Genomic DNA, 11938 nt, shown 5'->3' on the forward strand with positions numbered 1-11938 from the left:
TTAGAAGTGATGGCTGAACCTGGATTCATGTTTGTTAACCGTCTTAGTCTACCTTCAGCTAGGCGAATAGCCCGCGTTGAGCTTTTAACACCTTGAGTGATGCCTTGGCTACACAACAAATATTGAAAGAGTAACAAAGAGATTATGAAGAAACTGGTAATCATGGTAGGATGTGGAGACAAACCCTAAATCACTGAGATCCATTGTTAAGCCACTGACCTCCATGCCAGATAAGCGAACTTCTAGTTACATCCAGAAGAGACTCGGCTGCTTTCTTTAAAGCCTATTTCAACATTCCAAAATAAACAAATGTATATGGAACTCAAAATCAACCTTCAAAATCCATAAATAAGCATGTGAGGATAAGCACAGTAAAGTAAAGCATTTCAGGGTAAACTTGCAAGGAGTACATCTCGAAGTCTAAATGCTTCCAGATCCCAGAGCATATGGGCAATGCGATCATCTTCTAAACAAGGCAATGCATTCACCAGGATCTTGCTTTTTCTGCCCTCTGTAGCTGGGTCTGAACAACTAGGTGTAGGTGAAGTGTACTGCCGTCCTGTACTTGTATCAACAGCATTAACATGGTCATGGACTAAGGAAACAAGCTCATGAAGAGCATGGCAAGCAGAAGGATCCAGATCATCCAATGACGTTCTATCAAACAATGTGCCGAGGCCTTTCTTAGCGCTTTCATTTTCTGAGTTACCATTCCCACCTTCTGCAGTCATTCCATCACTAGCCAAGTCAGGATAACAATTGAAGGTTTTCTCATAATAAACACCATCAGGGTCTTATTACCTGCCATCCCAATGTGAGATTGGTAAATCTGCTTAGACAGTTGCTTCAAATCAGTTGATGAAGGCTTCGAAACTAACAGGCTCTGTCAATGTCCATGTTACAAGCAAAGGTGAGAAGATTAGATCAAAATCAGGACGAGTATAGGAAACATATCATAACTCTAACAATCTTTACTGCTGAGACAGGATAACTTTACACACCATTTCTCTGTCTATCAATCTTAATGTATGACACATAATCCAGACACATGCAAGAAAAAGGAATAGAGGTTAGGCAACAAAACAAAAATGGTAAGACAAGATGTTCTGTATAAGAATCCAAGATTTGTAATAAAGACCTTCTTGTGATTTGGCGCAGATAATATGAATCCATATGTTCAGGCATATTAGACATAATGTTTGATTGCCACCAAAAGTTGACAGCAATAGTCAGGTCATCACTATCCACCTGATGGAACCTGCATAAGTAAAATTATACTTAAATCTGAAGTACATCAACCTGTCTACTGAGTGTTCTCACAGAGAATCTATGAGGCTAACGCAAAAATCTCAAAGCTTCAATTTCAGTACTTACAATTATATTACAAGTACTTCTCCTACCAAAGAAGTCTTTCATTAGCATGATTCAAGTTAACTAGCTAACCAAATTAAACATTTCAAACATCTTTGTTTGTGTCTAGATAAAACCTACAGGACTTCCATGTCAATAAGCGTCTGGATCAGAGGCTGAAGTAGGCACATGCATACTATATGACATAAGGTATATCATATACAAACCCACAGACTAAACAGAGACATGATAACTACAAGTGATTAGGAAAAACAGTTTGACACAGATGATGTAGGATATCTTATAATACTCACCTTATCCTGAAATGCAAAACTATGAGCTACTAAGAGCGCTTTTCTGAGAAAATATGAGTATACTCACCAGCCTTCAGGAATGAATACTGCATCACCAGCGTCAAGAGTAACCTCCTGCGACTGCTTCAGGGAATGCTCTGCCCTTGGATAATCAGATAAATTTGGATTTTCTAGACCAACCGAACTACATGAACAACAAACATAATAGGCAATGTAGTTGCTTAGGTCCAGAAATTGGCAAGTTTTCCCAGGATGTAACCACAAAGAAAAGTACACGGAAAGTCCAAGAATAACGATACCTGTGGTTTGACTCTTCTCCATATATCGGCATCGGATAGAGTGAGGGACTGGCGGAAGGAGGCCACAAGACAACTGTATTATGAAGATTGAAATTAATTTAGATGTAAGAAATCATAAAACATATAGTCAAATGATAACTGAATATGCCAGTATTTCAGATGAACCTTAAACTGACTTCAAACGAGCTGAATTGGCATTCTAGAAACCACAAGCCCTTAATTTTTTGTGAAGTAATGTTGTTTATAGTTGGACCATAACATTACCAATTTGATTCCACTAAAGACAGAAATAACATGAACCAACTTCCTGACACTTTGACGTGAAGGACAACAATGGGCTAATAACCTTTTTTACGCCCTGAGACTATGCACAAAAGGTTATGATGAGGATCATAGTGAGTAGTTGATCGAGCTTGTGAAGAATTCATCCAGAAATTGATAGAAGACAGTGACTTTCCCACTAAAGGTGAGGGCTGCATCAATTCAGATAGTTGATGTTAAGAAAGTTTCAAGTTAAGCAGCACACGTAGAAACAAGAGTCGAAAAGAACTACGCCTACCGTCTGGAAGTCTTGTCTCAGAATCTTGAGTTGAACCTTCTCTTCTTTCTCATCATTCAGAATTGGAAACTGGAAAAAAAAACATACACATACATGAAAGTTCAACCCCAAGGGCGAAAAATATACATAGACCAAAAAGCACAAAGACGAAAACTAGAAAGCATCTGAACCTGTGCTAGGTATATTTGTCCAGGTATATGGTCCTCAGCTATAGAAGTAAAATCTGCAGACATAGCATTAACACAGGAACCATTCTCTTTGCTTATCATATGCTGCTTGCAGAATCTGATAAACTCCGAGAACGGCAGTGATACCTACAAGAGCAGAGCAAAGCAAAGCATAATGTAGTGACACAAGCCCCTATGTTCAAAATCCGGACTCAAATTCGGCGGCAGAAAGAGCACTCTCGAAGGTTTGAATCTTCGGGAAGTCGCATCCCGTCGCCATATTTTTTACTCTGTTACGGGCTGCGTGGGGGATTCGTCTCGTCTCAGTCACGACCGTATTAAAATGACTCTTTTATTTTGAATAATAGATCTTCCATATATCGCTTTGGCTCAAAATTGTAGAGTGTTAATATTAATCTCCCGAGTTAGCCTACAAAACAAAACAACGATCCTTTCCTAAGTTGTTATCGTTGTTGCTTAAACAACAACAACAACTTACGTGTGTATGTACAAAAGAAAACATAATTATACCTACAAAGAAAAGACAGTGATTTTTCCACAACTTGAGATTTGAGAAACACTATCTATTTGCAGATTTAGTCTTTGTAAAATAAACAAAACAAAAATAAACATACATATGCAAGAGTTATGACTTTTGACACAACAACAAGATGTGTTTTCATTACAACTAATAACGATACACGTCAGAGATAGAGGCCTTCTCTGTCTCTGTTTTCAAGAGAAGGTCGAGATGTGTATCATTGTTGGTCGTAACGAAAACACACCTGTTGTTTTGTTAGCCATAGTGTGGCTGTGTGTGTTAGGGAAGTTCTAATAAGGGTTTTGAAGAAGATAACTAGCATTGTACTACTACGGACGGGCATTTTACAAGCAACCTATAGCTTCGTTCCTGAAGAGTGAGAAGAAATACCAAAACCCATTTTTATTACTGGGAAATCAAAGTCTCCACTTCGGAAAATGTAACGTCAACAACTCAAATAGTATATCATTAATTCTCTCTCCCCCTCTCCCTTTCCCCTATCGTCTTCCTAATCAGTTTTTAATGTCTCATTTGTTTATTAATTTTCTAGATTCTTGTTATGGATTTCGAGTCGGATAAAACTCACTAATTCAAGTAAAGGTCAACGCTAAAATAAGTACATATTCCGTGTGATTAATTCAGATAATTTCGTATTAATCCGAAATGGAGAGCGACTCTAAAAATCTGAAATCTAGAAAGACTATATGAAAACAAATTGTACAATCAGGTACAAGGGGGAGGGCACAAGATCATAAATCTATACATGACTTGAGCTTGACTTGACGAGCACATGAGTCTTCCTTATCCGGTATTCAAAAACCTACTACAAAAGACACTTCCTTTATCGAAGACAGTAAAGAGCATTTGGTCAAGCTGCAATGATTGTATGTTGTCTCAAGTGTTTGTACTTCTGTTCCACATTGAACAATCTCCAGCTTTCTCCAAAGTCTTTAGACAAAACCAGCTTCAGAGCATCCACCCCTTCTGCTAAAGCTCCATCCATCTTTTCCAGAAACATAGAGCACACAAGGGAGACATAAATCTATTTCTTTATGGTGATTAAAGCCACACTGTTTTCAATGTCGATAACTGCTCATAGGCTTACCCGTTCTCGAGCTGCCATGCTGAACTTCTGCAACAAGAAAGCCTTTGGATCCATTTGTCCCGGAGGCTTTCCGATTCCTACAATTATAATAATATCTTGATTTAGAACCAATGATCTTCATGAGGGAGAGAAAGTGCTAAGTCAAACGGAGGTTGAAACTGACCGATTCGTAGCCTAGCAAATTCCCTGTTGCCTCGAAAATGGTTCATTACACTTTTTAACCTGAGAAGACCACGAGAATCATAACTACCATATAAACTAATGTCAGTCAAACCCCAAACAAGTATAAAGGTAAGAGTTTTCGATATTGTGATTCAGATATCATGATGGTAGATACTACAGTCTGAAACATGTGACAGAAATGGTCTTACGAGAACCAGGGAAAAGTGGAACTCTGTTTTACAAATGACCGCATCCTAGTGAGAAAAATGAGATACCATACCCGTTGTGGCATCCATGGCCTCCTTTTTCTTGAAGGCGAAGAACACCACATGGCAATTGCATGTCATCATGCACCTACATCACCAAATTCCAGAGTAACAATTAAATCAAGTGTCTTCTGGTGAAACAAGTCGTAAGGATTGTTAGGCCTTAAGCCAAAAACGGTAATGGGATTACCACAAGCACACGATTGAGAGGTAAGTTGTAATAAGCAGCGAGAGGTCCACTCTGACCAGTTTCAAGAGAGGCACAGTTACTAACACAGTCAACCAAAGCGAAGAAGCTACATTACAAACAAAAAATAGGTATATACAGCTAATTCAATTGCAATCATAGACACTTGGCAAGCCATAGATTTTGATGACCAAACAAAAGTATGATACTGTCATGGTTGAAACCGTTAAATCATAAAGCTTCTCGTCAGGCCTCTAACAAGCAGATACCTTGGTTTAAATAGCAATGGATGAAGTTATATTCATGTGTAAATCAACGAAGATACTACATTTCGAATGTCATTTTAAAATTTTATTTTTGTTACATTGAAAATGCATTGGAAATGTAAAGTAACACTTTTATGAAACAAAAATAAAACTTTAAAATGACATTCGAAACACAGAAAGTATTTCTAATAGTGTTGTCATTGGCTAATTCTACAGCTAAATTATTGTTTTATTTTTATTTTTATTTTTATCTATAAGGTTAAAAAAAAAAAAAAAAGAACCCTTTTCACTTGTACATATATAATCTGTTCAGTCCGCATCTGCTTTGAATTAGGACGAAACACAAACACAACACAGTGACATGACATCAGATGTATTTTTTTTTTTCGTAAATGGGCTTTTTTTCTTAAATCGAAAAAATCAGAAAGATATCAAAATCTCTCATCACTTTTTACACCTTCTTCTACACCCAACTCAAAAGTCAAAACCCTAGCTGTTAATTTTTGATTGTTCTTAGTTTTTATTTATTTATTTTTTTTATCTCAAAGCTCTTCTCTTTTTTGTTCCTCAATTTCGCTCTCGAGGTACAATGCAAGGCCATGACGAAGATGTTCACTTCTCTTCATCTTCCATCAGAATCCAATCTCCACCTTTCAAAGAACACACTTTACTCACCAATCTCCAATCCTGCTCTAAAACCTTACTCTCTCACCTCTCAAACACTCGTCACTCCCTCAACCGAGTCTTCGAATCGCTCAACAATCGCCACAACCCCACTCCTCCACGTCTCACCCAAACTCGACCGGTTCGTCGTTCCAATTCACCTACTCAGATGCTCAGTTCTGTCACTCAGCTTATGATTGGCAACTCTTCTACAATGTCGTTGTCGCTGTCGCTGATCCAATCTTCTTCTATCCAATTGAATTGGACTGACTCAGGAGCTGAGAATACTGAGATAACCCGTGGGCTAAACTCGCCTCTGCTCTGCTGTGCCTCTCTGTCACTAACTAGACCAAACGAGTCAGTGGAAGGGAAGGATGTAACACAACAGCAGAAGGGTCACTCGGTGAGTAGAAACGCGGAGGAACGAGTTCTGATTAGTGAAGTGTTAGTTAGAACGAAAGATGGTGAGGAACTCGAGAGGAAGGATTTGGAGATGGAGGCATTGACTGCTTTGAAAGCTTGTAGAGCTAATTCAGCGTTAACCATTCGTGAGGTACAAGAGGATGTACATAGGATTATAGAAAGTGGTTACTTTTGCTCTTGTACTCCTGTTGCTGTTGATACACGCGACGGGATACGATTGATGTTTCAGGTAATATTCTTTGATTAGCAGTACTCGTTTGAAAGACTTATACTTTGATACAAAAAAGGTCTCTTTTTTTTTTTTTTAAATCTTTTGGGATGTAAATAATTCTTGTTTTCTTGCCATAAGGTAGAACCAAACCAAGAATTTCGTGGGTTAGTCTGTGAAAACGCAAATGTTCTTCCTTCCAACTTCATACAAGAAGCTTTTGGAAATGGGTTTGGTACGTATCCTCCAATTTGGCTTGTTGCTTTTTTTCTTCTGTATTGTACTAGACTTATCGTACAGGAAGATGGATTCTTTAATCCTGATATCGTTAAATGTGTTAGCCTTGAATGAAGAAGATAGATTAGGGGTAGGTAGTATGCCCAAAATGTTTCCATGCTCCCAAACAGAGTATTATTTCACTTAGCCTACATGTAAATGATTAGGCTACCTAGGTGGGTTCCTTGTGTTTGGTGTGTGTTTGATTGGATAGGGTAATTGTTAGTAAATGTTGGTGTGAAGTTGTGTAGGGAAAGTGATTAATATTAAGAGACTGGAAGAAGCTATTACATCCATCAATGGCTGGTACATGGAGCGTGGTCTTTTCGGAATTGTAAGTGTTCTTTGGACACTGTATAGATTGTTCAAGAAATTAGTCTACATCATGGATACAGTCTTATACATTGTGGTTATTGTCTGCCATGGCAGGTTTCAGATATTGATACGCTTTCTGGAGGTGTAGTAAGGCTTCAAGTTGCTGAAGCAGAGGTTAATAACATATCCATCCGATTCCTTGATCGTAAAACGTAAGCTGGTGCCAATCTCTCCCTTTCGAATTTAGTTACAAATTGCAGGCAGTTCTGGATGGCACTGCTAGCTTTCTATTATTGCAATTATTGGAACTATTTCATTTGAGAATGGTGCTTTCTATATGTAGTGGGGAACCAACTAAAGGGAAGACTAGCCCTGAGACAATACTACGGCAACTTACAACAAAGAAGGGACAGGTATTTTTTGGGCATTTCTCAGCTTTAGATGTAAAGATAAGTCGTTGACTAAAACATTGTAGTCTACCTGAGCTGTATGATTATTTTACAAACCACTTCTGATTGCATCATCTATATATGAAACCTTTGGAGATCTTATTTTGTATTAAGGTTAATCACTCATGATGGTATCATAAAATTTTGGCCTTGAAGATTTGTCTCTATGCATGAGCCTGTAAGTAGGATCTCTACATATACATGCTGTCTAATCTGGCTTTTGGTCGATGTAGGTCTACAGCATGCTTCAAGGGAAGAGGGATGTAGACACTGTACTAGCCATGGGAATCATGGAAGATGTTAGTATTATACCACAACCTGCAGGAGGTGAGTAAATGTATTCCTTTATTTTCAGCTCATGCTTTTTATTTTCGTTTTGTGCTTAAGGTGCAGTAATATGAGTTGAGAAAGTAAATGCCTTGCTTATCTTTTGGCACAATAACAGGTTTTGACAGTGTCTGATTCTGAAACTTTCTTCTTTTCCTTGTTTTTTATTCCTGTGATTGTTAGATAGTGGGAAGGTTGATTTGATCATGAACTGTGTCGAGCGTCCCAGTGGAGGCTTCTCTGCTGGTGGTGGGATATCTAGTGGGTAAGTTTTAGTTTGTTTTTTTTTGCTACTTACAGGGATTCACTGTTTTTCTTTCGTAGCTTGATGACCAAGTTTGTCCATTTCTAATTTGTAGGATTACGAGTGGCCCTCTATCAGGACTAATTGGAAGGTAAAAAATGATATGGCATTGCTGTTTATTGTAGGTAAAATTATGTATTTATAAATACATCACTGATTTAATTGAAGTAATTATTTTATGCAGCTTCGCTTATTCTCACCGCAATTTGTTTGGAAGAAACCAGAAGCTTAACGTTTCCCTAGAGAGGGGTCAAATTGACTCTATATTTCGTATAAACTACACTGATCCATGGATTGAAGGAGATGACAAGAGGACATCCAGATCTATCATGGTTCAGGTAAAACCTTTACTGGTTCTGTCTCTGTTGTTTATCTCAATGAGAATACTAAGTTGACTAATAGAATAACGACCTTCGTGTTGTGTTAGAATTCAAGAACACCTGGGAATCTTGTTCATGGCAATCAACCAGACAATAGTAATCTCACAATTGGTCGGGTTACAGCAGGTATCGAATACAGTCGTCCATTCAGGCCAAAGTGGAGTGGTACTGCTGGACTTATATTTCAGGTATCTACTGTTTCCACTATTTTGAAGTCTCTGTACCAATCCAGAGCAATAATGGTTTTAAAGCAATTTTATTATATGTTCTTGTCGTCTCTGATTAGATCCAAACTGGTAAATTTTAGACTTTTTGACTAAATATATACCTTACCCTTAATTTGAATGATTTAGCATGCTGGTGCTCGTGATGAACAAGGAAACCCTATCATTAAGGACTTCTACAGTAGCCCATTAACCGCAAGGTATATATGTCCCAAAGAATGAAATGTCTTTGGTTTTGCTCACTGTTTTCACCAATGCTGTATTTGGCCACATGAATCTGATAGATGCGATTTTTTTATGTTTGCTCATGTAGTGGTAAGACCCATGATGATACCTTGCTAGCAAAACTTGAAAGCATTTATACTGGCTCAGGTGACCGAGGATCAACAATGGTCAGTCTGATACCTCTGTTGGTACATCTTCCCCTTCTTTTTTTTCAGTGCCTAATTCTATCTGTCTTTCTACACCAGTTTGCGTTTAACATGGAACAAGGGCTTCCTGTTTTGCCCGAATGGTTATGTTTCAATCGAGTGACTGGTCGTGCCAGGAAAGGCATACACATTGGACCAGCTCGTTTTCTTTTTAGGTATGCTAACCTCTCTATTCGCCTTTTGGGATTCGAATCATCATTTCCCACGTTTTATATAGCTGATCTTACCTATTTTCATGTTTATAGTCTGTCTGGTGGACATGTGGTGGGAAACTTTTCACCTCATGAAGCATTCGTGATCGGTGGAACAAACAGCGTAAGAGGTTACGAAGAGGGAGCTGTAGGATCTGGTCGGTCATATGTAGTTGGTTCGGGGGAGATGTCATTCCCAGTGGTGGGGTTTTTCTCTGATCATTCTTAAGATCTCATTTCCCAATGGTGTGAATATTTTGACTCTCATTCTTTCCCTGTTGTGCAGAGAGGACCGGTCGAAGGCGTTATTTTTACTGATTATGGTACTGATCTTGCATCAGGAAACACCGTCCCAGGTATAGATTAGGATTTCGTTTTTTTTCTTCTCCTTCTGAGTCCTTCCATATATGCTTGTAATAGCTTTAGAATCACATGGAACCTTCATCTTTGTTATTTTTTCTACCCTTTAGGTGATCCTGCTGGGGCAAGACTGAAGCCTGGAAGTGGTTATGGGTATGGTTTAGGGGTGCGTGTTGATTCCCCATTGGGGCCGTTACGCCTTGAATATGCCTTCAACGATCAACAGGCAGGAAGGTTTCACTTTGGGGTTGGTCTGCGGAACTAAATTTTCTGTTTCATTTATTTTTCTTTTTAGATTCTTGTCCTGCTTCTAGATGATGTTTGTTTATTTTGATTTATATCATCTTATTTAATTCACTGTTTTGTGAGGGGTTGTGCATGGAGATGTCGCATATGAATGCTAGATGTTATTCATTTTATCAATCTCCCAGATTCGAGCTAAAGATTAGGAATTGTATCCTTAGGATGTCATATGATCATGAGCAAGCACTTCTCGACGTAATTACAAAGCTTGAAGAAAATATCTGATGGACAAAGTGGTAATAATTAAGAATATGAAAACAATTATTTTAGTACATAGTAGACACTGGACAGGGACTTCCAACTCAACTCACAGCTTTCGCTAATCTAAGCACTTGGAAATTGGAATGTTCAAGAGGTCTATCAGAAACCAGCTACTATATAAATAACATACACCAAGTAGTTCGAAGAGGTCTATCAGAAACCAGCTACTATAACATACACCAACGTAACTCGAAGAGGATACAATAATCCCATATGGTCTATTTTTTCAAGTGCTATTTTACAAGGATGAAATGAAATTACATATGATACCGGTCACCTGAGAATCATATTCAGGTCCTTCCATCTGGAAATGGCTAACGCCTTCAATGAGGTGTGTTTCGGTGCGTCCTACTGCAGATCCCAGCTTCTTCTTTAGCTGGCTAACGCTAGTGAACCCGTCTGTTGTTCCCATAACGAAGAGTTTGGGTTTGGGGGATGAGAGAATGGCCTTGTGGTGCCGCCCAAACAGAATCGAGGCCATTAGGCCAAATGGGTATCCCAAACTCACATATCCCACCACTTGCTCTACTTGCTCCACCGCTGATCCTGCTATTGGTGCACCTGCAATAGAGCCATCACTTCATTTTGTTTCCTTTTACAATATACTTAAGTTGGCGTGAGATATCAAATTTGTCTCAGAATATTCATTAGAAGAGTAATGTGATCAGTTCATCAGTTACACACACTCGTATCAGAATCGGTCACTATGATCAGTATGGGTACGAGATGTATTACTGTAAAATTCATCTACAAGTTTCTTATATGTTCTTGGTTCTATTCTCAGCAAGAATTAAAGGAAACTCCTATGACAAACACGTAAAAGATGTAAGTTCACCAATATATGTAGACATTGAAAGCAATCCTGGAACTGATACTTTCATAGTCTTTTAAAAACTCCTGAAAGGATTTATATCAATTGCAGAATGATGTCACACAAACAAGAGAATTATCTCGGTAGTAAGAAGAACAAACGAGAATCCTATTTGGTGTTTCCAACAAAGAGAGGGAAACTGTAACATCTCATACAGTTTACCCCAAAATCACCTAGACGCTCTTAATTGAAATCTGTTCAAAGTTAAAACAACGCTGATTTTCTTCTCCACAGTAGAGCGAACTTTCTTATTGCAGTCACATCTTCTAAAGTCATTATCTATACTCAAACATAGAACACACCAAATAGGAACAAGAAAATATGCTAAATCTAGACGACACAAATTACATCAACTAAAACAACTTAGAGATACACAAGAGAGAAAATGGAACTTAATCTCAATATTGATATGACCAACACCAAACTGGAACAAAGTTATCTCAGCTGATAATATCAAGTAAATAAGCAAACTCCTCATCAACTGCCACATAACCTATAACCAACTATTCTGTCATCACCTATAACCTATAATGAGAACTAAATAAGTAGTAGCAAAAGGGTCACACTTAGAGTTAACAATATCACAAAAACCAACAGATCAAATGCCCTCAATCTGTATATAATGAATACGAAATCAATTGTTACAGATGAACTTGTAAAAAACCATTACCAGATCCAACACAAAAATCAGAAACACAAACCAGAGCATCATATTTTATAACTTCCAATCAAAATT

At 38.1% G+C, this 11938-nt stretch overlaps 4 protein-coding genes across 4 annotated transcripts in view; 1 reads left to right on the plus strand and 3 right to left on the minus strand.

Moving 5' to 3' along the window:
- Nucleotides 1-3372, minus strand: part of LOC104709235 — a 10074-nt gene extending 6702 nt beyond the window's left edge. The window contains exons 1-12 of the mRNA XM_019228669.1: nt 3325-3372; nt 2693-2836; nt 2523-2591; nt 2310-2436; nt 1964-2036; nt 1732-1848; nt 1139-1258; nt 1002-1020; nt 802-883; nt 402-721; nt 195-283; nt 20-108 (exon numbers count right to left, since the gene is read on the minus strand). Coding sequence (XP_019084214.1) covers nt 20-108; nt 195-283; nt 402-721; nt 802-883; nt 1002-1020; nt 1139-1258; nt 1732-1848; nt 1964-2036; nt 2310-2436; nt 2523-2591; nt 2693-2836; nt 3325-3372 — 1297 coding nt within the window. The remainder of the gene's footprint in view (nt 1-19; nt 109-194; nt 284-401; nt 722-801; nt 884-1001; nt 1021-1138; nt 1259-1731; nt 1849-1963; nt 2037-2309; nt 2437-2522; nt 2592-2692; nt 2837-3324) is intronic.
- On the minus strand, nt 4099-5128 carry LOC104709236 (peptidyl-tRNA hydrolase, mitochondrial-like). Its single transcript, XM_010425885.1, has 6 exons — nt 5115-5128; nt 4954-5059; nt 4778-4851; nt 4499-4557; nt 4336-4412; nt 4099-4233 (listed from the first exon to the last, which is right to left on the minus strand). Exons 1-6 carry the CDS (start codon nt 5126-5128, stop codon nt 4099-4101), a joined length of 465 nt encoding a protein of 154 aa, XP_010424187.1.
- On the plus strand, nt 5699-10226 carry LOC104706296 (outer envelope protein 80, chloroplastic). The gene is made up of 16 exons (XM_010422471.2): nt 5699-6531; nt 6652-6745; nt 7038-7120; nt 7216-7313; nt 7445-7514; nt 7784-7877; nt 8061-8142; nt 8237-8272; nt 8366-8519; nt 8609-8749; nt 8915-8985; nt 9099-9177; nt 9256-9371; nt 9462-9609; nt 9694-9763; nt 9878-10226. The coding sequence occupies exons 1-16, from the start codon at nt 5806-5808 to the stop codon at nt 10030-10032; spliced, it is 2217 nt and encodes a 738-aa protein (XP_010420773.1). The 5' UTR covers nt 5699-5805; the 3' UTR covers nt 10033-10226.
- LOC104706298 overlaps nt 10416-11938 on the minus strand; it is a 2022-nt gene continuing 499 nt past the window's right edge. Inside the window, exon 2 of the mRNA XM_010422472.2 lies at nt 10416-10892. Coding sequence (XP_010420774.1) covers nt 10570-10892 — 323 coding nt within the window. The 3' untranslated portion in view covers nt 10416-10569. The remainder of the gene's footprint in view (nt 10893-11938) is intronic.

This window comes from Camelina sativa, chromosome 8, assembly GCF_000633955.1.
Source record: "Camelina sativa cultivar DH55 chromosome 8, Cs, whole genome shotgun sequence".
In the NCBI taxonomy this organism is placed as follows: domain Eukaryota; kingdom Viridiplantae; phylum Streptophyta; class Magnoliopsida; order Brassicales; family Brassicaceae; genus Camelina; species Camelina sativa.